Consider the following 21128-nt stretch of genomic DNA (forward strand, 5'->3'; position numbering starts at 1 on the left):
GCAATATGTAAACAATGTTTGAGGCTGGCTTTTTCAGCCTCGTTACAAGGGCTTGCTACTGTGCGGTGTTCATTAGAGTGGAAATGATATGTGCAAACAAAGAGAGGCACCCGAGCAGTGCGCTCGGCAGCGTAGTTGGGTTTTTTTTTCATCTCAGAATTGCAAATGAATGCAGCCTCCTCACCTGTTCCCGGCAGACATCATCCCGGTCCCTCCAATCATCGCCTTATTGGCGGCAGGTATCCATCAAAACATGGGCCACCCTCATGAAAACGGAATAACCGCTTAAACAAATTCTCCCCTTTTCCTATACCCCCCGCTCATCTTTCCCGCCTCTGCCCAAGGTCAATATGGAGATGCTTGGCAAATAGAGATGCTTTGCGACAACTGTCTTGCTGTTATATTTGAAAATCGGACTCGGCTTGGCTGCTCTCCAGCTTCTTTGTAATTCTAAAAGGTGCATACTTGTCCAGAGTGGTGCAGGGTTTTATTGGAAGAGACAAGTAATTTCCATTTATGTCAGGGAAGGACATAGCTGCATGTAAATTACGCGTGACATGTAAAGCATGTACGGCAAGCGAATGCCTCAATGTTCTACTTCAAAGCAAACAGTCAAATAATGCCGTGTGGCGTCACTGTTTATGCAGCGGAGGGGCAGTACGAGTGACCAAATCTTTCGATCTGAAAGCAGTGGATGTTCCCCAATTGCATTGTCCAAGTTATACGTCACAAAAAAGTTGGAAAAAGTGATCAAGGGTGAGCAAAACTGGCATTTGAGCAGCGTCGTGTAGACTTATATATCTTATAGCATAAGCGAGAGGCTTTGTTCCATAAGCACAGACCTGCTCAGCTTTGCCAGGCTAATGACTTCCTGCTCCAGCGGTTTGGGAAAGTGTTAGAGAGCGAAATAAGTCAAATCAGAAGCCAAATTTAATCTGCCACTAAATGGAAAGCCTTTAAGCAGCCACCCAGAGGGTGCACACAAGCGAGGTGAAATTGCATCAAAAGCTCTCGGGCAGAGTGAAGGACAGGTTGTGTCGGAATGGGGATTAGAGATTGCTTGGATAAATAAGATTTTTTTTTTCACCCCAGCAAAACATACTGAGCGTGACTATCCAGCAAGGTGGTGATTCGACAAACCATCAATCTATTTCAGTCGACTCGCTGTAAACTGTATAAGGATGAAGATTGATGGGGAGGAGGAACTCTTTGCTTTCCTTAATTTGCCTCCAGCTTAGTTTGCACGGCAGAGCTGTGCGCTCTACATATTAAAATGTTCAGTGATAACGTGAACAACAACAACAACAACAACAACAGTCTGCATTCCCTGCAGCTCTACTTCATTCATTTCCATGAAGTGTTTGTTTCCTCGAGTCTCCTGAGAAAAGCCGATGGGTACGCCGAGAAGATACTCGGGGTCGTAGCTAAATTTAATTAAATGCATCTGGAACTTAAATCTCATTTCGGACCCGCTATTCTTCCACTCTCATGATGGGGTGAATCAAAATGGCATGACACCCGAAGCTGCCGTTGATTTCGTAACAGTTCATTTATTTCCTAGAAAAAGGTCATTTGAAAAATAACGATACATTCCAAAAATGAAACCGGACCAGACTGCTCAAGTAGTATATGTAATAACAGCACTGAATGTTCTCACTTACACATACTTGGGATCACCGACATCAAAGTTGTCTGTTTCTGTATTAATATTTATGTGCAGTGCAAAGAAGAAAGAAATAAGACATGAAATGCAGATTAGGTTTTTCTGGGAAGCTATGCAACTCATGGCATTTTTTTTTTTTTTTTCCAGAACAGACTGTAGTTTGCATGTACTTCCTCACAATCAGAAGGCCCAAAATAAAAACATCCACTCTCTAAACAATTGCATGCATATGTACTAGTTCTACTTTACAATTCAGCTTTTTCATTAAATGGATCCAAATTCTGCCGTAATAAATTGTAGAGTTGACTATTGTTTTATTCCTACAAACTAAACAACCATATTATCTCATTTTGAGGGCTCCACAATGGTCAAAATAAATAAACAAAAAATATATACGTATATTCCTACAAACTGAGTAACCATATTCTCCCATTTAAAGGGCTCAAAATAAATAAACTAAAAAAAAAAAATCGTCAAACTTGAGTTTCGTAGATCAAAATAATACTCTGCACATTAACACTGGTGTCAACAAATGTGAGCTTGGTAAGATTCTAAACTTATTTCAACAGGTACAAGCTTGTCTTTATAATTAATCTCTTCAACTTCATAACAAGTAGCAAATTAATAATGTCCAAATGTGGACCACAATTTATTGTAGTTTCTATCTGACAATTGCATGTTTTAACATTCTAGAAATCTATGTAGAATACAAACCAATGACATATAATTTCCCATATAAAGCTAATTATGTCTTGATATAAGAGTGACTCCACTTATAAAGAACATTTTACTGCTGAATAAATACAAAGATAATTGGAGTACAACAACTGCTTGGTTAGTTTTTAAATTAGAAATCACATCATCAACTGTTGATCATTTGTCTCCAATTATCTAATTAGTTTAACTGCTCTGACATTTCGATGTAAATTGTAATTTATGGTAATTAATTTCAAGAGGCCTGAATACTTCCTATTGAGCGAGCCACCCCTTAATATGAAAAGATAAGAGGAGTCTTAAAAGTTGGTCAGACTTTCTTGGAGAAGTCCATCCAGAGCAGGCTTATCTAAATCCTCTTGGCAGGGCTGAATAGACGCCAAGTGCAGAGGAATGCTTAAATTTGCCTGAAGAGCAGCCCTTTAAAAAACAGAAATAGCGGAAACCCTTTTCCCCCAAATATCTCAGCTTCACTTAACTTTCTCAAGCATCACATAAAAGGTGAGCAGACATAAGCCTCGGAAGCAAACTCGCTTTCACGACGAACAACAAATATGACAGAATTCCCAAATTAAAGGAACCAAAATTGCTTTTCTCTGTTGGATTGCATCCCTACTGTGTGTTTGAGAGCACAAGGTGACCCGGGTTACTGTTATGACGTGCTCTCGCCGTAGCGCGGCCTCGGCAGCTGCCTGTCTTTGTTTGAGTCCATCTCGTCCTCTTCATCGGATTTGCCAGGGGTCACATGTCGCCTGGACACAGCAGGGCTGTAAAGGTCAACGCATATGAATCAGGTTGTATTGTTAGTACTGAACAAACAAGAGGTATCCCGGTATGTTACGGCTTGCTTGCAAGTCACTTCCCTTTTGCTTACCGTAAAATACAAGATTATTATTCTTAGATGTCCTTTACTTGAAAGGATTAAGGTGTTTCCAAATACTGAAGTACTGGTACTGGTATAGCCCGAAAAATACGGTAGTTCATTTAATTTTGATAGCTTGTGAGAAAGGTACTATCGTGCTATCGTGAGGCATGCATTGTCCGATTCGACCGTTACCGTAATAATTTCACTATTTTCCGAGTGGAGGCTACATGCTTCTTCGACATTAATTCCAAAAAATGATGGCACTGTTTTATAAATTACCCTAATCTTGGCTGACACCTTTGAAAAGCGTTAGAAGAAATGAGATCATCTCAATTTGATTTGGGAAGGTGGGCGGGGGCAAGTCTCCAAGGTGTTGATTGCTTTTCTGGTTTAGCTGTTGCTGCAAAACAAATAAGTGCTACATATTGGCCAATATGCGTGGGTGGCGTGACTTGACAACTGTAAGCTCTGAGGCTATTTTCTCTTGTGATTTGGGTCTTTGGTAACACCAAAGCAGAAAATGAGCGTGCCTTTTGCATTGCAAAGTGCTCCTGCCTCATGCACTGACTGTTCTTCCAAATCCGGTGCATCAAATCTTAGTTGGAGCATTGCCGGGTTACGAGTTAGTGTTTTCGAAAAAAATATGAGAACACAGCCATTAGTAAGTTAGCCTGATTGGTGAGTGATCCAGTTTTGGGGTTATTGTCACACCAAGCATCACCTTCATTTGTTGCCATCAGTCACTGTCTGGCCTGTATAGGTACTTCATCATCAAGTTATCCATCTTCTTTTGTTTCCGCTTGCTATTCTTCTTGCTGGGCGTTCCACCACTTGCATCTCCCTTTTCATCATCGGACAGCTGTTTCAGGCTCTTTTTAACACTATTGGAGCTGCGGTATGAGACAGTGGAGTCAGACGAGGAGGATTCAGACGATTCTGAAGATGAAGAGGAATCTTCTGACTCGCTTTCCTTTTTCTTGGATCTCTTCTTGGACTTTTTGCCCTTCTTTCGCCTTGAGCTCTTCCTGCTTTGACGATCGTCTGAAGAGGAGTCGTCGGATTGAGTGATTTTGCTTTTTTTGTCTTTGCGACTGTGGGAGCTGGTACTTAAGATGCTAGAAGGACGATTGCCGTAGTCCAGAGCAGAACCGGATGCGGAGCGAAGCAAGCTGGATTTACTGCGCCCAAGCACTTCATCGGCTTCCATCTTCCTTCCCTCCTTGCTTGCTAGTCCGTTCTTCTCTTCTGCTTCCTCATCACTGGACTCAAGCTTGCTACGCTTGAACTTAATAGGTTTGAAACTGAGAACCTCATTAATAGCGGCCTCCAAATCGGGGTCCAAGTAATTTCGGTGCGTGACAGGCTTGATGTCAGAGGTATCTGGTGGGTTTCCATCTGAAGAGTGAGCTCGGGCTGGGGTCGAGAAACTACGTGTGGTGGAGCGAGGACTGTATGGGGAAGGCCTTCTTTCAGTAAAAGCAACACTTTGGCCATCGTCATTGTCATCATCATGGACATGCACGCCAAACTCGCTGAGGCCGCAACTACGAGCGAGGGACAGGCGAGAACTACTTCGCTTGTCATCTTTCCAGGAGCTGCTACGATGTAGCGATCGAGGGCTGGAGCGACTCACGCCGCTGATGGTGGACTTGATGTCGTCGTCGTCGTCATCTAACATCGTCCTCCTGGTGGATATCCTGCTGGGAGCTATAGAGGAGATAGTGGAGTCCTTATCAAATTCAGGGCTGCTTCGCGAAGTCCAGCGTGACTCCAAACCCTTCCTCGCCCTGCTAGTGGCTTCGGAATAGGCCGAGGAAATAACGGAGGCTTTGTCATCCAAATCTTCCTGAGCTTGGTTCTTCTTCCAGTTCTCCTGGAGATCTCCAGACTTGGACTTGGCTTTGCGAATGGAGGTGTGGTCAGGGGCGTCAGGCTGTTCTTTGAGAGCGCTAAAGAGGGAGTCCTCATCGCCTGTCCCTCCGATGGAGTCTTTAAGGTTGGAACGCTTCCGATAGCTCAGGGAGCTCATGACAGACACTGACCTGTTCTGCTCTATGTCTTTGCCATCCTGACTTCCATCACTTGTCTTCTCCTTACCCTCTTTCACATCTTTGGCATCCACATTTGCTGCATATCTACAAGGTATTGGAATATATGAATGACATAAATAAAATATGCAGGTCTTTTAAGGCAAAGAAATGTATATAATGAGATCTGGAGTGCTGATGCTAATCTGTAAAGTCGGATGACACCGATAATTTGTCACGTTCTTTTTGTCCTTTGGAGGTTGATGGCAAGGGAGCGCCCTGCCCTCTCCCTCTAGCTATTGCTGTTTGTGTACACTATGGCTTTGTGGACAGTGCGGCGAGAGTCAACAAGTGAGAAGATCTATGGAAGCAGAGGCATCATTTAACAGAAGCGCCAACTGGCCAGGGGCCACTTCAATAAATTTGACAGCAGCCACTTCGCCATTCCGGCTGCTGTCATTAGAGAGATTACTGGAAAGGAGAGCAATGACACCTCATCGCATAAATTACCCTATTCTTTTTTTGCCTCGGGTAATCTTGGGCATTTTAAAGACTCTAGTTAGTTATTGTTCAAGGAATGTTTTTTTTTTTTGTTGCCATAATTCGTTTGTCTGTTTTCAACCAGATTATCTAACAAAGAGTAAAGAATCTATTCATAGCTTTTGTTTGGACATAGTAAAACAGTAGGAGAGACACAGTTGAGAGGAATGTTGAATATAGGGACAAGGAAGAACTCCAGAATGTTTACATGATGTTACCTACCAAAATTATGGATACAATTTGTCTTGGTTAACAGTTTGGAGGTTTGCACTGTGAGTGAGAATGAAATTCGATATGGTCATTATAGCATTGCTAAAACATATCGACTGGTGGCCAAAGACTCACGCACGGTACTATATAGCGAGTGTGACAGAGGTTCTTCAGTAACGAAGCGCACTGCTCAATATAGCCCTTATCACTGCTCTATCTCAGGGATCCATGTGGTTATCTGTGATGAGGTAAGAGGATGAGAGGAGGAATCACTAACCTGGCACACTTCAGACTTCCCTCGTCCGACTGGGGCTTGGAGGAGGCTTTGTTCTTGGAGAGCCAAGACTTAACCCCATCCACACGATCCTCCACCTCAGAATCTGTGTCTGTCTCTTGCCCACTGAGAGAACAAAGAGGGATGTTATTGAGAAGCACTAGCACAATAAAACAAATGATATCCATTCTAGAAATGTCTTCTTCTTATCTCCACTTGATGAACAAATGACTATTTAACAAATCAGTCAACTTGATTCCTGCTTTAGTCTGCTTTCTGTTGAAATGTGATGGGTGGGAATTACTCACAAGTAAAAGATATAATGACTTGTTCAATGAATATTTATGCAATGCAATCACATAGATTACATAATGCTGTGTAATGAATGGCCACTTTGGAGGTTAGTTTGATGCATTGCAGTGCAGACTGAAGAAGCATAAATCTCATGCCATTACTCAACATACTCTAGTCAAAGCACATGTATCATACGAGCAGAATGCAGATCAAGCCCTTGGCGGGATAATCCCCTTGTTTGGCTGCTGGCTGCTAGCATGTCACCCGTTTCTGGTGCTTGTAATGAAGCAGAGCCATGATCATCAAAAACTCCTAATGTACACTTGACATAATCAATATCGAGACCTGTGGATCAGAGTTGGGGGTGAGATAGATTCCACCTGCTCAGACAGCTGTCATCCATTCTTTTAAATGCAATGGCGAATTTTGGGTGACTTTTCTAGCGCAGACACTCGAGGAATATTTTTTTGATCTCTGATCCCGGAGAAAAATGTTGACACCAAAATAATCTATTTAGTAGACAGCTAGAAGAGTATTTAGTAACTTGAAATGCTGTATAGCTTGACAAGTGGCCACCCACCGCTCAAAATTAAATCAAATTGAACGGCCAGGCACAATACCAACTTGAACTATATATTGCTCAATGGATACTTAACAGGTAGTTGCCATTCACCATCTCCATTGTCTGAGTTTGTCCTTGCAATGATTTGCACCTAAACTTTAATCTGAAAAAAAATTATTTGTTCCTTATATAATTAATTGAACTTGGGTTCACCTCATACCGAGGATTAATAAGGCGGAACTTCAATATGTCTTTGTTATTCAATACTAAAATGTCTAAAACACCAAAAATAAAATGTGCTACTATATAACTTGCTTAATGGTTGCTAGTAGAAAGGTTTGATTAATAGTTTCATCTTCAATATCGTCCATGGACAGTGTCTTCTTTTCACTAAATGCTAATATACTTCATCCATAGTGTAGGGACACCTAACTATAAATAAAAGTGACAAGATGATCCATCTTGGCGTATTTGCTGATTGTGAAGAGAAAAACATTATTCATGATGATGTAAGATGATATGCTGGTAAGCTTTATCAGGTGTCCTAACAGTCATCGAGAAAAACTCCATCATCAATGTCACCGTGCCCCCTGTCACAAATTCAGTCATTTTTCCTTTCAGAACAAAGTGTTCTGTCCCTATTTTGAGAGGTCTGTGCTGAAAATCTATTTTGTAACGCGAGAGAGGTGCGCAAGCTTAATTCTGAGTTAAATTTAAATTGCCATTCTTTTTCTCGTCTACACTGCATGCTAAATAAAACAAAGAAATAAGATAATGACTAATGTCCCACTATAAAATCCAAGCAATGTGGGAAAAAAGGTGTGTTGCACAAATGATGTCAGGAGCGATTTGTCCTTGGCCTTGCACTTCTTGCTAACCGCTCCCGAGGCCTACGGATACAAACAAGCCCCAAGAATCTTAACGTGAACGTTAATGGCTTCTGACAATCAGCCTTGGCTGCTTGTAAATCTTTGTCACAAATACTCAAACTCAGCCTCAAATCACATACGCCTCAATATTACCACTTCAGCACCATAACTTTTGAGTTAATTACGAGACATATTGACGGATGGATTACATTGACTCGAGTGTCCTGCACGTCTTACCGTTTATTCACCGTGCCTGGACCGTGACTTCCTAGCTTGAGGTATCCATGCTTAATTTTGAGTGACATTAACAGCATGTTTGTTATTGTTATCGTTGGCAGGGGTGTATAAATGCTTCAAGAGGCGTGTCTATCATTCTGTTAACCTCATTTAGCTTCATATGACCAGTACGATGCAGTGCAATTAGACCACACTGGATTTATTGAAAGAAGAGAAAAAAAACAAAATCTAAAAGATAACAATGCAGTATTCCAGAAAACATTTTGACACATCTTGTTTGAGTTGTTATTCTCACATATAATATCCATATACCGTATTTTTCTGTCCATAAGGGACACCGGGTTATGTGGCACATTACTGCACATCAAGGTAAACAAACCAGCACTACAAATATTATTTGACTTCAATTCAATACCAAAATATAAGACGTACTGTTGATTTTTTTTAGAAAATTTAAAGTATTATAAATGCACCATGTAGTCTGAAAAATGCGGTAATTCTATTTTAATTTGAAAGATGTGGCGAAAACCTGCAGGTAAATGATATTGGTGCACAAGTTGCAGTGAATATATCAAAATGTTGGTATTTCTCTGTGTAACATACTGCATTGTTTTCTCAACAACAACAAAAAGGTGTAAAAACAACCACTATGACACACACACACACACACACACACACACACACACACACACACACACACACACACACACACACGCACACACACACAAACACACACAAAGAATGCTTGTTCCGCTCTCACGTTTTGTTCTTTCTTTTCTGATACTTTGTCACCATGTCTTGCAAACTGCAGGGAAAGTGCGGATAACGCCAAAACAGGAACAAGAAAACAGAGGAAAAAAAGAACAGCAATACAATCATTATCCACTGTAAATCTGTTACTGGCCTTTCTTCTCAAATACTTCACGTTTCTTTTTTTTTTTTTTATCTTTCTGCCTTGTAAAGCTCTCTATTCATTTATCTGACTCAAACATATACAAAGGATCTGCAGCATACAACGGTATTAAACCAGGTCAGGCAGAGTGAGGTATGACCCAGAATTACAAGCTCGGTTTAAAAGAAATCGCTGCCGGAGACAAAAAATAAGTTATGATTGACAGGTTGGAAGGAAAAAAATAAATTTGTGCGCTCGTTAGGAATCATTTCATTCAACACAATGTTAGACTACAGTGTTCTGAATAAATTTGGAATATACCAAGGTGACACATATCGTATCAATCGCAAAACAATTAAATCTGTATTTTGTACCTGTTGATTAAGTCGTCGTTGTCATCACTCTCCATTTCGTCCTCGATAGCAGCTTGCAGGTCACCTATCCTCTTAAAGGCCAGTTTAAGATCCACTTGTAAGCTCTGATTTGCTGCTTCTAAGCTCTCAATGTCCATTTCCTGGTGAATTGACGTTAAATAAGTCATTTCCTCTTTGGTTCTGAGGACAATCATATTATCCCAAAGTGCCCCGACACCTACCAGCTCGTGTTTCTTTCGACTCGCCTCAGCCTCTTTTTTGGATACGCCAGCCATTTCTTCTTTCATGTCCCTTATTTGTCTCTGCATCCGCTTATTCTGCTCCTTCTCTCTGTTCTCTGCAGCAATGTGTTGGTTCCTTTCCTCTGACATCTTCTCAAGATTCTCCTTTAGACGAGAAACCAGGCTCTAAGGGAGAGGTGGGAGAATTGAGTCAGCTTGTCTGGGAAGTTAAGTAGCAGTTCAGCAAACAAACAATAAAAGCAGAACCGTGTTGGTTACGGAATTTCTCGAAATATAAGTCGCACCTTTTTTCATAATTTGTCTGATCCTGCGACCTCTTGAATGAAAATGTCATGTTGGATGTGTATTTAAGGAATGTCTGACCTCCAAACGTTTGATCTGCGTCCTCTCATACTCCAATTTGGTTTCCAGCTCACGGATCTTGGCTTCTTGACGGCTCACAAGAGACTTTTCAACCATGGATTGTTCCTGAAACTCCAGCTGACTCTGCAGCGAATGGAGCTGTGGGAAGAACACACAAACACACATATGCGCATTCTTAGCGACACACAGCACTCTCAATGCCAATTTTTGCTTTACTCTTTAAAATGAATAGAGAATAAAGTCTCGAATACTGTCTTTTGTATTCATGTATTAACCTGCATTATAGTCATCATACATGCAGTAGCAGCAGCACCCCAAAATGGTAGTCTTTTTTTTTTTTTATCAAATGGAGGACATTCAAATTTATTGAATATGATCGTGATGGCTGCAGGGAAAGTCACTTAATGGTGCAATCAATGTCCATTTCTTTCACTTGAATCATTTTGACTGATCAAAGAAGCAAAGAGCCCTCACAATAAAACCCAAAAGGCACAACGGGCACTTAATGAGTGACTTTTCATCTGAAACGAGCTGGGTTTTTTTTAGTTCTGCTTGGATTTTTATTTAAGAAGTCAGATTGCCCTTTTACTGGGGAAGAGATAACTACTTCAAGGTCAAATGCGTAATCGGTGCTATCTGACATGCCCGCAGCTCCCGATGAAAATAATTCTCATGGGTGGGCTTTGCAGGGGTTTTCGCACAGGTATGGCTTGAGCTTAGATCAGGAATGTTGTATGCACGCTCTTTTGCGCGATCCATGGAATAATTAATAAAAATAGAATAGAATTAAAAAAAAGTGAGAGACACTTTCATTAAATCATTAATAAAGTGTATTTTTCTTTTCTGTAATCAAGCACCTGTTTTAAGGTAGCACACCTGAATAGTGCTGGATCATTCTTTCTGTTCATGTTGACTGTGTGCATTTTGTTTTGCTCTAATTTAGACACATTCTTGTTTTTTTGTTCCTGGTAGGAATCCCACCCATCAAATGTGCTTTGTTCCTTGTGATCAACCAGTCGTTTTAGCACTTCAAGTTTTTATTTGGTAAATTACAAATAGGTTCTTGAAACCTGTTTGGTACACATTGTTCCGTAGTTTTTGCTCTTTGGTCCTTTAGTTTTATTTGTTGCTTTAGCTTTTTAGAATGAAAACTATTGCTTTTTCACGCTCAAATACTGATTTGGGCTTAAATCAAAACTGTGTTTTTCGTGGTACTTGGTGTCGAACTAATGTAATTGACACAGTAACTGTTGGCTGGCAGCAACACAAACTCTAAAAATGTTTTATTTCCTGAGTCCCAGTGCTCAAAATGTTAGCTGATATCTTGAGGTAGAGGAATGTACTTTTAGGTACCTTGTCTCGACAGCATTCTCAGTCAAAAGAATTGTATAACCAATAACTTGTGCTATATGCACAAAAAGCACAATTATCATTCTGTTTAACATATCAATGCATGTCAATGCATGCTGAGCCTGGATATTTACATAGCAGACTGTATAGTAATAGAATGAGCCAGCCCAGAATATAAAGCCACATTGAATGATGTGGTCGCTTCAGGTTTACAAGCTGTAAACATCTACAAAATAAAAATTTTCAAATAGACAGTGGAGCCTCATTCAGCCCCGAGATGGGCTGCGGTGCTTTTACAAAGACCACTGCAGAAAAGGCAGGCGAGAATACACTGTGAATATAATAAAGACTCAACCAGGACCTACCAGGCTAATACCAAGAGCTGATATGGTTATGCTGCTCGACTATTGACTGACTAGGAGTTGCGGCAGGTCAGCTATTCTATGTACTGATGGCCACTAAAAAATCTTATTCGGGAGCAACATCCTCTGGATTATGGATGCAATTTGATATTGTGAGGAATACCCAAATATTTGACATTCAAAAGCCTAACTTACATCTTACATACATGGGAAGTATGAACATTTTAGGATGACGACCCTTCTACTTGAGTTTAATTTATCTCATAAGAAGGCAGTCGGGTGTGTGTACCTTTTCTTGAATCTCCTGCTTCTCCTTAGCGGCCTCCTCAAGCTGCGCCTCCAGGTCACTGATCCGACCTAAATCTCTGGCAGACTAATGTACATAAATTCAGTCATCATTTGGGATGTACATATGAGGAATACAGAAAAACATGTTGCACAACCTGATTCAAAAAGCACACGCATGCATAAATCCGGACTGAGTGTCATTGATGGATTTTAGCTGGCTGGGGTGGGGGGTGGGGGGGCTCGGTTACCTGGGCGACTGCAGCTTTGTGTTTCTTCATCAGTTCATTCATGTCCTCCTGGTCTTCCTCCGTGCGAGACTGCAGATCATTCTTTTCTCTCTGAAGGCGGCTCACTTGCTCCTCCAACTGATCCACCACACAAAAAAAAAGGGAAGGGAGCTGAAATAGGACGTATTCGTGAGATCCGATAAATGATCATTAGTGAAAGTGGAAGTACTACTGGCAGGACGATGAGACCAATTGAAGATAATCAATGAGCTCATTTAGGCTGGCAAATGTGCAGCCAGAGCAGATTGCTGCCAATGTCCGCAAGTTCATCCTCTAGGGTGGTTCCAGCCCTCCAAATGCTTTCGTTAATGTGAAACATTTCCAAGACGTGCCCTTGACATATACACAGCAATTAACAAGCAACGCCCCCTGAGACACGAAAACCTCTGTCAACATGTTGGAAATGCAGCCAGCGTCACTATGTGGCAGCTATTAATGAGCAAAGGGGGGTTAGGGGGGCAATTTTACCCATTAGTACAAACTGTAGAAATGAAATATATGCCAAAGGGCACGCATTGTTCTAACAACCCATCAAAATGTGATGATGCACGGATACTGGTGTAGGCTCAACTGCAAACAAAGAGGCCAAGTTCTCTCATTTGCATTTGACTTGTTTTAACTGAAAAAGTGAATTGTTGCATTGCTTTATTTTTATATGCACGACACAACCGAGTGCCTTTTCAAGAACGGTACGGTATCGCACGTTACCGTCATTGCGAGGTAAAACTGAAGCCATCTTGGCAGTGAAACACGATAAAGTTGTCCTCCATCACGCCCTCAAGTTGCGTCACTAACTCACCGACAGTTTGGCTTTCACCACGTCCTCCATTTGGATATGCAAGTCCTCAATCTCTAACTCCATGCTCTTTCGGGCCTTGACCGCAGCCGCACAGGTGAATTCGGACTCCTCCAGCTGTGACGAGTGAGAACGAGAAGGTGGCAGATCTGATTCTGGTTTTATCTACCAATGTATATGATGGAGTGTTAGGAGCGGCATACTTGATTTTTGAACTGGGCGATCTCCCGTTTGCTTGGGGCGTTACTCTTCAGGTGGTCCAACATAATCTGGGCATCAGCCAGCAGGACTTTGGTTCTCTTCAGGTCTTTCCTCAGCTTCTTCTCACTCTCCACATCCCTGTGGCTTACCTGAAAGACAAATCATTCCCAGTGTTGATAAACAAGCTCTGCTTTGAGCACAACTCTCAGCACCTGACGAGATTCAGCAGTAAATTAAAGCTCCTTCACACGCACGCACACACACATGAGCACGGCAAGACGCTAACACACGGCTCTGTGCTGACAGGATGAAGATGAGACAAATGGGGCTAACCTGTTCCTGCGCGCTCAGCAGTTTGGACTCCAGCTCACGTCTCTCGCGCAAGACTTTTTGCTTATCGTCGTATTCTTCCTCCAGCTGCACCTCCATCTGTTTCAGCTGAGAGACGCATGGACGGGGCGTCGCAAACACAATCGACACACAAAATCACACGTGTGGTAATCTCTAGCGTTTTTTCAAACTTGGAATCAGATATGTCAGTCCTTTTGCCAAATGTTACATTTGGACTTTATAACTTATTTTAACATTAAAATAAATGAAAAAACAACTTGTAAATAAAACGTACATAACATTTGTGGGGCTCATACTATATGTGGCAATGAAGCCTTCAAAACAGCCCAAAAAAGCTTTTAGCGCTCTCGCTCGCTCTCTCTCTATATATATATATATATTTTTTTACGTTTGTTTACATGAAAGCGGTCCTCTGGGGACCACTGCTCTTGCCTGTCTTGTGTTTGATGTCTTGCATAAAACCTGATATCACAAAGAACTCTGTGCAGTTTGACACCCAACTATAAAGGCATTCTTCTTGGTGTTGCTCCGAGCCTCTTGAGAATATGTGCATGACTGTGAGAATGAGAGGGAGCTACCTTCTTACTGCAGGACCGCCTGATCTCGTCCACCTCCTCATCTTTGCTCTCAATATCTTTTGAGTGGCTCTGTCGCTGCTTTTCCATCTCCATCTCAAGCCGCAGCTTAGCCTGCATTCAGGAAGAGAGGACACACACAGAATAATATAGCAAGTTAAAAAAATAAAAAAAACTGTGGCACGGCATGTCGAAATCTCGTCATATACCTGCTCTAGCATCTGGATGGTACCAGCCTGCTCATCTAGTTCCTCCTCTTGGTCTTTCACCTTGGCCTCAAGGTCACGAAGCTGCTTCCTGACCTTGGCCAGCGATGCTTCATCCTTGGACTCCTGTGAAGAGAGATCCTGCAATTCGGCCTCCAGCTGCTGCACCTTCATGTTGACGGCACACAAGTCGGCATCCTTTTCCTGTGGTCCAAGGAGACAAGAGTAAATGCTTGCGCCGTACAAAGAGAGAGGACGGGCAGCATGTAGAATATGTTCCGTAAACCTGAAGCTGCTGGTGGATGTTGAAAATCTCAGCCGCCATCGTGTCTTTCTCACGAGCCAACTTCTCCCTCAGACTCTTTTCTCGTTGTACCTCAGCCTGGGCCTGGTTCTGCTCAAGATCGAATCTGACACACGCAAAGGAAATTGGAGCAAATATCAGCATCTGGTCATCTGCAACATTGTTTACTATGAGGTATAAAAATTAGCAAGCATTTATTTTTACCATAAATTCCCACAATATCAGGAATTTACAGACAGCTATAACTACTCCAAGTTTCCTTTAAATTGTCGAGTTTTTTTTGTGTTCTCCACTTCCATTTGTCTGGTGTTTTGGTACTGGGTTGTGATAATGTGCAGCATGTTTTCTCTAGTTGTTGAGGCAAGAAACACTTATGGTTAGTGAATGTAAAAGCCAAGTGTTTCACGTTGTCAACTCGCCTCGCGGTAATTTTTCCCCCGGTGAAGCGCAACTGAAAATAATTTCACCCACAGAGCATCTTCAATTAGCCGCAGGGGATGACTTCTCGAGTGCTCTACGTCTGAGTCATTTTCTAAGCTAATGCAATTCTGCAGATTCCAGAGCAATTTAGACACTATTCAAATGAAGGGGGGAGGCGGTTACATCCTAACTTGCAAGGACAAAACAACATGCAATTTGATAAGGTGGATAGAATTGTTACCTGGAACCACTCTATATATACCGTGAGTGTGAATGGATCTCCTGTATGCCTGTGATGAGTCATCCCTGTGATTGATTGGTGATTAGAATAAAAGTGCGTGCTTGCGGGAGTCTTTATGGGACTTTCAATTTGACCAGAAGCAAGTTAAGACTGAAATACCTGCTTGTTTAGGGGAAGAATGGCATGCCATTACTTTTTCTCCATCAGTGTAGATAACGGTGGCTAAATGTGTGCAATTGTGCTTTGTGTGTCAAAATGTAAAGACATCCGGAAAAGCAAAGATGGGGTGAGTTAAAACTGACTTCCTCTGCTTCTTTTCCAAATCGTGATTACGGCTCTGGAGGCCCTCCAAATGACGTTGGGTATCCTGCATCTCAGCCGTCATCTTCTGGCACTTCTTCTTCAGCTGCTGCGCAGAGTGCTGCACATCCTCATTGTCTGTCTTCAAATCGGCCAGCTGTGGCATGAACGTTATCATTTGATTTAAACATACAAAGCTGAGACGATCAAATATTAAATCTAGCCTTTGTAAATGATTGAGTATGACAAAGCGTCTTGCCCTTCTCTCAAGCTGTCGTTTGCTCTGCTGCTCCGTTTCCAGCTTGTCATCAAACTCTTGCTGGAGTTTCTTTTTGGTGAAGTCTAGTTCCCGAATGGCTCTGTTGTATTTTATGCGCCACTCACCCCCTGGAGAACAAAATGTGACCAAATAATTTGTTTTTGATGCAGGCCATGTGGTAAACAAAAAGCAAAAGGCTCAAAAGCTCAATGATGATTGATGCTGTGGATTAGGTGGCACATTGTACGGGAGACACTTTATATTACATCGAAGGACTGAAATAAAAGAATCTCATGAAATAAAATGCTCTTTTTTTTTTTTTTATCAAATCCTGACTTTATGAGGTCAAAATGTTTGACAGGAGGACGACAAAGCGGCTCTCGCATTCTACTCTAATCTCGGATAAACCTGAGCGCCACGGGCCGAGCAGACAACAATGGCAGTCAGAGGAAGACGTGACTAAGTGGCTCTTTGCATGAATCTTAGCCGACCCTAATTCTGGAGCTGTCGGGAGCAATCAGAACTATGACAGTGTCCGGGCAGCCATTCAGGTTTAGGTTCATTTCCGAGCCTTATCATTTTTTGGGAGACTGTCCGTGTCTCCTTCACATGGCAGTGGCGGCTCCTCCATCAACGCTGCTCATTAGCATATATATAGCATAATGACATCTCGCAAGGCCACCGGCTCAAATCTCAACGATTACGTTCTCATTCATCGAAGAATTCTGATATCCTCTGTAATGGCTTGTCTGCGGAGGTTGGTTTGGGGGGGGGTGAGCAAAAAAGACTGCCTTGTGGACAATGTTCTCTCGGTGAGAGCTCACTTTCCCAGCAGGTGACGACCAATCAGCGGCCGGCATTACTTGTATGCCTGGGAGAGAACATTTTAATCCCCTAGTGTGAAATCCCAAACTTGGAGGCCGTACTTAATAGCATTATGCAATATGTCTGTCATGCCGCCTATGAAACGAGTAACGTTAGTGAATCCCACTGGGGACAATTACAATAAGTGAGAGTTTTCAAGCTGTCCACAGACACTTAATTAGGTACATTCGAACAATCTTTTAGACATTTGTGGGAGGTGAACATGGTGTCCAATTTTTGCGCTGACTGCAGATAAGATTGGAACAACGCTGCACTCTACTGAGTGTGTTGTACTTAGTTTCCCATGTTTGAACTAACCGGCATCATCATCGTCCTCCAACTCCCCGTTGAGCTCTGAAGTTTTCATGAGCCGAGCTTCCGTCAACTCCATCTCCTGTGCTTCCGTTTGTTTCTTCATGGTTTCAAACTTTGCCTGAATGGCACATTTATTCTAGACTTTAAAGTTTTGATGGCAAAAATATTTTTAATATCACTGCGTGTATTTGCCTGCAGATCCTTCATGTCTTTCTCCAGGCGTAGTCTCTCTGTCGTCTCATTCTCAAGCAGCTGGGATGCTGACTCACTCGTGCTCCTTTCATCAGCGAGTTCTGCCAACAAATCTGCAATCTGTTCGCATATAACATCATCAACTTACTCATCTCGTACTTTGTAATATGGAACAAAGCATCACAATATCACAGTTCATCTTTTGCTCACCGACTATATTGTGGGTTTTTAAGCAATCATGTTTTATGGGATTTTTCCAAGTACAGGAAAGCCCAAACTTCTGTTTTAAAGTAACAATTGTTTTGAAGGGTTCTAATTCTAGTAACTTGTACTGTAAGCCGATTTTCTTTAGCCCATCTATGGCAATTTGCATTATGTTACCAATGAGATGGTATAATAAGTAAATAAAAGTAGTATATGATTTGCTTAAAAATGTCCATGCCGAACCATAAAATGTATCATTTATCATTTTGTTTTCTAGTCATCTTATCTGGGAAGTGTCAACCATCTTGAAATAGTCTTTTGTATTGTGAAGACCAGGCTGCCAACCCACCCTGCTCTCCAGTCGATCAGTGTTCAGTCTCAGCTCGTTGCGCTCTTTCTCCACCTTCTCCAGCTTAGACTTGTGCATCTGGATCTCCTCCTGAGGCACAGAACAAATATTGTATAACATGTCATGTTATGTGTTAACCTAATAGAGCATGTCATCTTGGGCATGTCAGTGCAGTGGATTCAAGCTAGCTCACATCTTTGCTCCGCATCTGGTCCTCAGTGAGCTGCACCTTAATGAGTGGCTGGACAGTCGTGAAAACCTTCCACCATGGCCAGTCTTTTACACCGCGGTTTTTCTGGATGTTCTTCTGGATGCAACGAATTGCTAGATCCTGAATCTGTTGGCATCAAAAGAAATCAAATAATACGTATATGCAATGGCAGACTACGGTATAGTTGTATTGCTTTATCGTGTTTGGTTACAAACTGCGTGCACAATTGATACACAAACAGTACCTTCATGCTAATAACCACGACATGAAAAAACATTTTATGAATCACGCTTGTTTTATCGCCGGTGTAAGCAGCTATCCAAGGGCTTGCCAGCCTCCTACTGAGAATTTCAGCCAAGTGTGTTCCAAGGCTGGAAGCTAATTTCTGATTAATTAAATCAAACACGTTGGCAGCTCATTCGAAGGATTACACGATTTCCATGCCGCTTATGCATGAGGCTCTTTCGCAGCAGCAGATTACGGGGCAAACCCAATTAGAGCGACACGATTCTCAGCATCGGGTAAATAGCGCCCTGAAGGTATTCCCTTTGACCAATTAGGATTCGTCACACCAAGAACACCTCACAAAGAGGAAAATGCAGCCAAATGGTGACATGAGTCTTGTCTCATCTAGTCAGAAATGATTGGAAAACAAACAAATAATTGAATGACATGAGCACCGTGTATAAACATTTTAGCATCCACATTACATTTCGACAGTGTGACGACCGTGAAGGCAAATTACCAGAGAACTGCATTAGAGCCGCTAAAGATGCATTTTAGCTTTGTGTTTGTACGCGTGTCAAACACCTAAGAGCTGCTACTGTTGACACCTTAAGCTCATTAGTGGGATTGGTATATTCATGCTTTAAAGGATTATCTCTACATGCTGATGTTGGACAAGAAGGCCTGTCTTGCAATCTCTGTTGTTGTTGATTGCCAAATGTGTTTGATGAGGCTGAGGTCAGGGTTCCCGAGTCCTTCTACACCAAAGTCATTCAAGCAAGCCCGCATGGATTTTGCTTTGTGATTTGGGGCATAGTCATGCTGGATCCTCCCCAAACAAAGTTGGAAGCATACAAATGTCCGCAATGTCGTGGTAAGATTAACAATCAAGATTTAGAGGGAGCCTAATTGATTGAGATGGCTGCCGTCTATAGTGTATATCTCAGCATCTTGGGTGACATTCAAAATCAATAGAGGTAGAATGATAATTATTCCTGCAAGGAAATGTGGACTTATTTTACCACATCTCTCTCAGCAACTTTGCGTTGAATGACATCAAAAAATCAATTGAGTTCTTGATTGGACAAAGACCAATAACTCCTTGAAGTTTTGAATTGTAATGAGTGGTTAATGATCTATCAACTAAGCATCCTAATCAGGAAGTTTTTTACACTTACAAAGAAAATAGTCGTGCAATAACATTCACCTTTCACGGCAATCACCTCAGCATTCTTGAGTCCAAAATTCAGTTAGTGGGATTCTTGGTTTGAATGTTTAACAGTCTCTCAAAAGCAGTTTAAAGGACAAAAAGTGAAAAGAACATAATGCCGCACTGCCGTGTGACTATAGGAATGTTTGCTTTCATCTATTTTCTGCCTAACCTTAATCTCAATATGTGAAAATATTTACTGTGTTTTCAGAGGGCACCTGAAGGACAAAACTCACAAAGCGGGAGATGACTACTGTAAAACTGTGTTTATCCTTGACAAAGGACAAAAAGGAGATGCGAATGCATGTCACGTGGGCTTGGCACATCCTCGCATGCCTAACATGCCAGGCAAAATCAATCAACAGCCCTTCTGTCAACAAACCAGTCTTCCATAGGGACACTAACATCTACCCGTCATGCCACCTGGATTGCTCAAACACTAGCAAGAGACATTGTGGCACCATCAATTTGATAATCGATTAACAAGAAAAGTACAAGTGGACGCTATTATACGATGATTCTTTCAAGTTTGATCAACAACTAACCGAATCAGGGTTAATGTTCATATTGTAATATTTAGGTTGCAACAAATGAAATGCATTGTCTTGTTTTCAAAACTGATACCAACTGAGTCTGTCGTTACATATGGCACAAAATTGTTGTTGATCAGTGTCATCTGTCTCCCGCGCACTCAACTCCCACTCACTGTTTGCAACTTGTGATCTGATTGAACTGCATATACAGAACTAGGGATGGCTGACACCGCATGGTAATGAATGAATAGAATTTTTGATTTCATCAAGCTGGACGTGGATGGAAATTCCAATCGTGTCTATAAAAGATGTAGCGGGTTGTTTTTTCTTTTTTTCTTTTTATTCAAGAAAAAAATATAACAATGAATGGAATATGCCACCTTCTCCCACCCCTCAGGAAAGACAGCCATTTTTAGGGTCTGACTTTGCATTCAACACATTTCTGATATACATTTCTTATACATCGTCGGCGTGACTCTGAGAGAACACCATTATAAGATCAAATAATATGATGGCCTATCATGCTATTATAGTATATACATATTCAGGGGATAAGAGTCATATGGGGAGAGAGGCAAGGAAGTGGACACTTTGCAAATTGATTTTATAATTGCACAGTTGCCCAGGCAATTTTACATCACTTATTTTTTTGCTGTTGAACTTCAAGAAGATTAAAAACGCACCAGGCTCTTTGCCCACTTCAGTGTGAAAAATGGCCTTTAAACATAAAAGTGTATATAGAAGAAAAAACGAATGAGCAAGATATCTGCTCATGAATGGCATGTTATGCCACACTATACCACATAACTATTATGCATTTTGAATTCTGTTGCTGCTGGTTCAATAATCACAGAGAAAAGGAGTACAGAACTGTACAAAGTATGGAGGAGATTTGTAGAGATTGGTCTGATCATGTGTGTGTGGGGGGGGTATTCATTACGTCCACTTAGAGCTCATAA

The 21128-nt window shown here is 41.6% G+C and overlaps 1 protein-coding gene across 9 annotated transcripts in view; it reads right to left on the minus strand.

Moving 5' to 3' along the window:
• Positions 1-1530: 1530 nt before the first annotated feature.
• Positions 1531-21128, minus strand: part of LOC119133903 (unconventional myosin-XVIIIa-like) — a 44169-nt gene continuing 24571 nt past the window's right edge. For 7 of the 9 annotated variants that reach the window (XM_037270123.1, XM_037270125.1, XM_037270127.1 and 4 more), the window contains 21 exons: positions 18184-18327; positions 17991-18080; positions 17438-17557; positions 17249-17363; positions 16067-16194; positions 15810-15964; positions 14829-14952; positions 14546-14746; positions 14340-14450; positions 13744-13848; positions 13413-13559; positions 13213-13326; positions 12375-12491; positions 12128-12211; positions 10127-10264; positions 9743-9928; positions 9522-9661; positions 9016-9060; positions 6297-6419; positions 3964-5377; positions 1531-3144 (listed from right to left, as the gene is read on the minus strand). In XM_037270123.1, the coding sequence (XP_037126018.1) occupies positions 3979-5377; positions 6297-6419; positions 9016-9060; positions 9522-9661; positions 9743-9928; positions 10127-10264; positions 12128-12211; positions 12375-12491; positions 13213-13326; positions 13413-13559; positions 13744-13848; positions 14340-14450; positions 14546-14746; positions 14829-14952; positions 15810-15964; positions 16067-16194; positions 17249-17363; positions 17438-17557; positions 17991-18080; positions 18184-18327 (3786 nt within the window). In that variant the 3' untranslated portion in view covers positions 1531-3144; positions 3964-3978. The remainder of the gene's footprint in view (positions 3145-3963; positions 5378-6296; positions 6420-9015; positions 9061-9521; positions 9662-9742; positions 9929-10126; positions 10265-12127; positions 12212-12374; positions 12492-13212; positions 13327-13412; positions 13560-13743; positions 13849-14339; positions 14451-14545; positions 14747-14828; positions 14953-15809; positions 15965-16066; positions 16195-17248; positions 17364-17437; positions 17558-17990; positions 18081-18183; positions 18328-21128) is intronic. The other 2 variants (XM_037270121.1, XM_037270129.1) reach the window with 2 other exon arrangements.

This window comes from Syngnathus acus, chromosome 14 (assembly GCF_901709675.1).
Source record: "Syngnathus acus chromosome 14, fSynAcu1.2, whole genome shotgun sequence".
Lineage (NCBI taxonomy): Eukaryota > Metazoa > Chordata > Actinopteri > Syngnathiformes > Syngnathidae > Syngnathus > Syngnathus acus.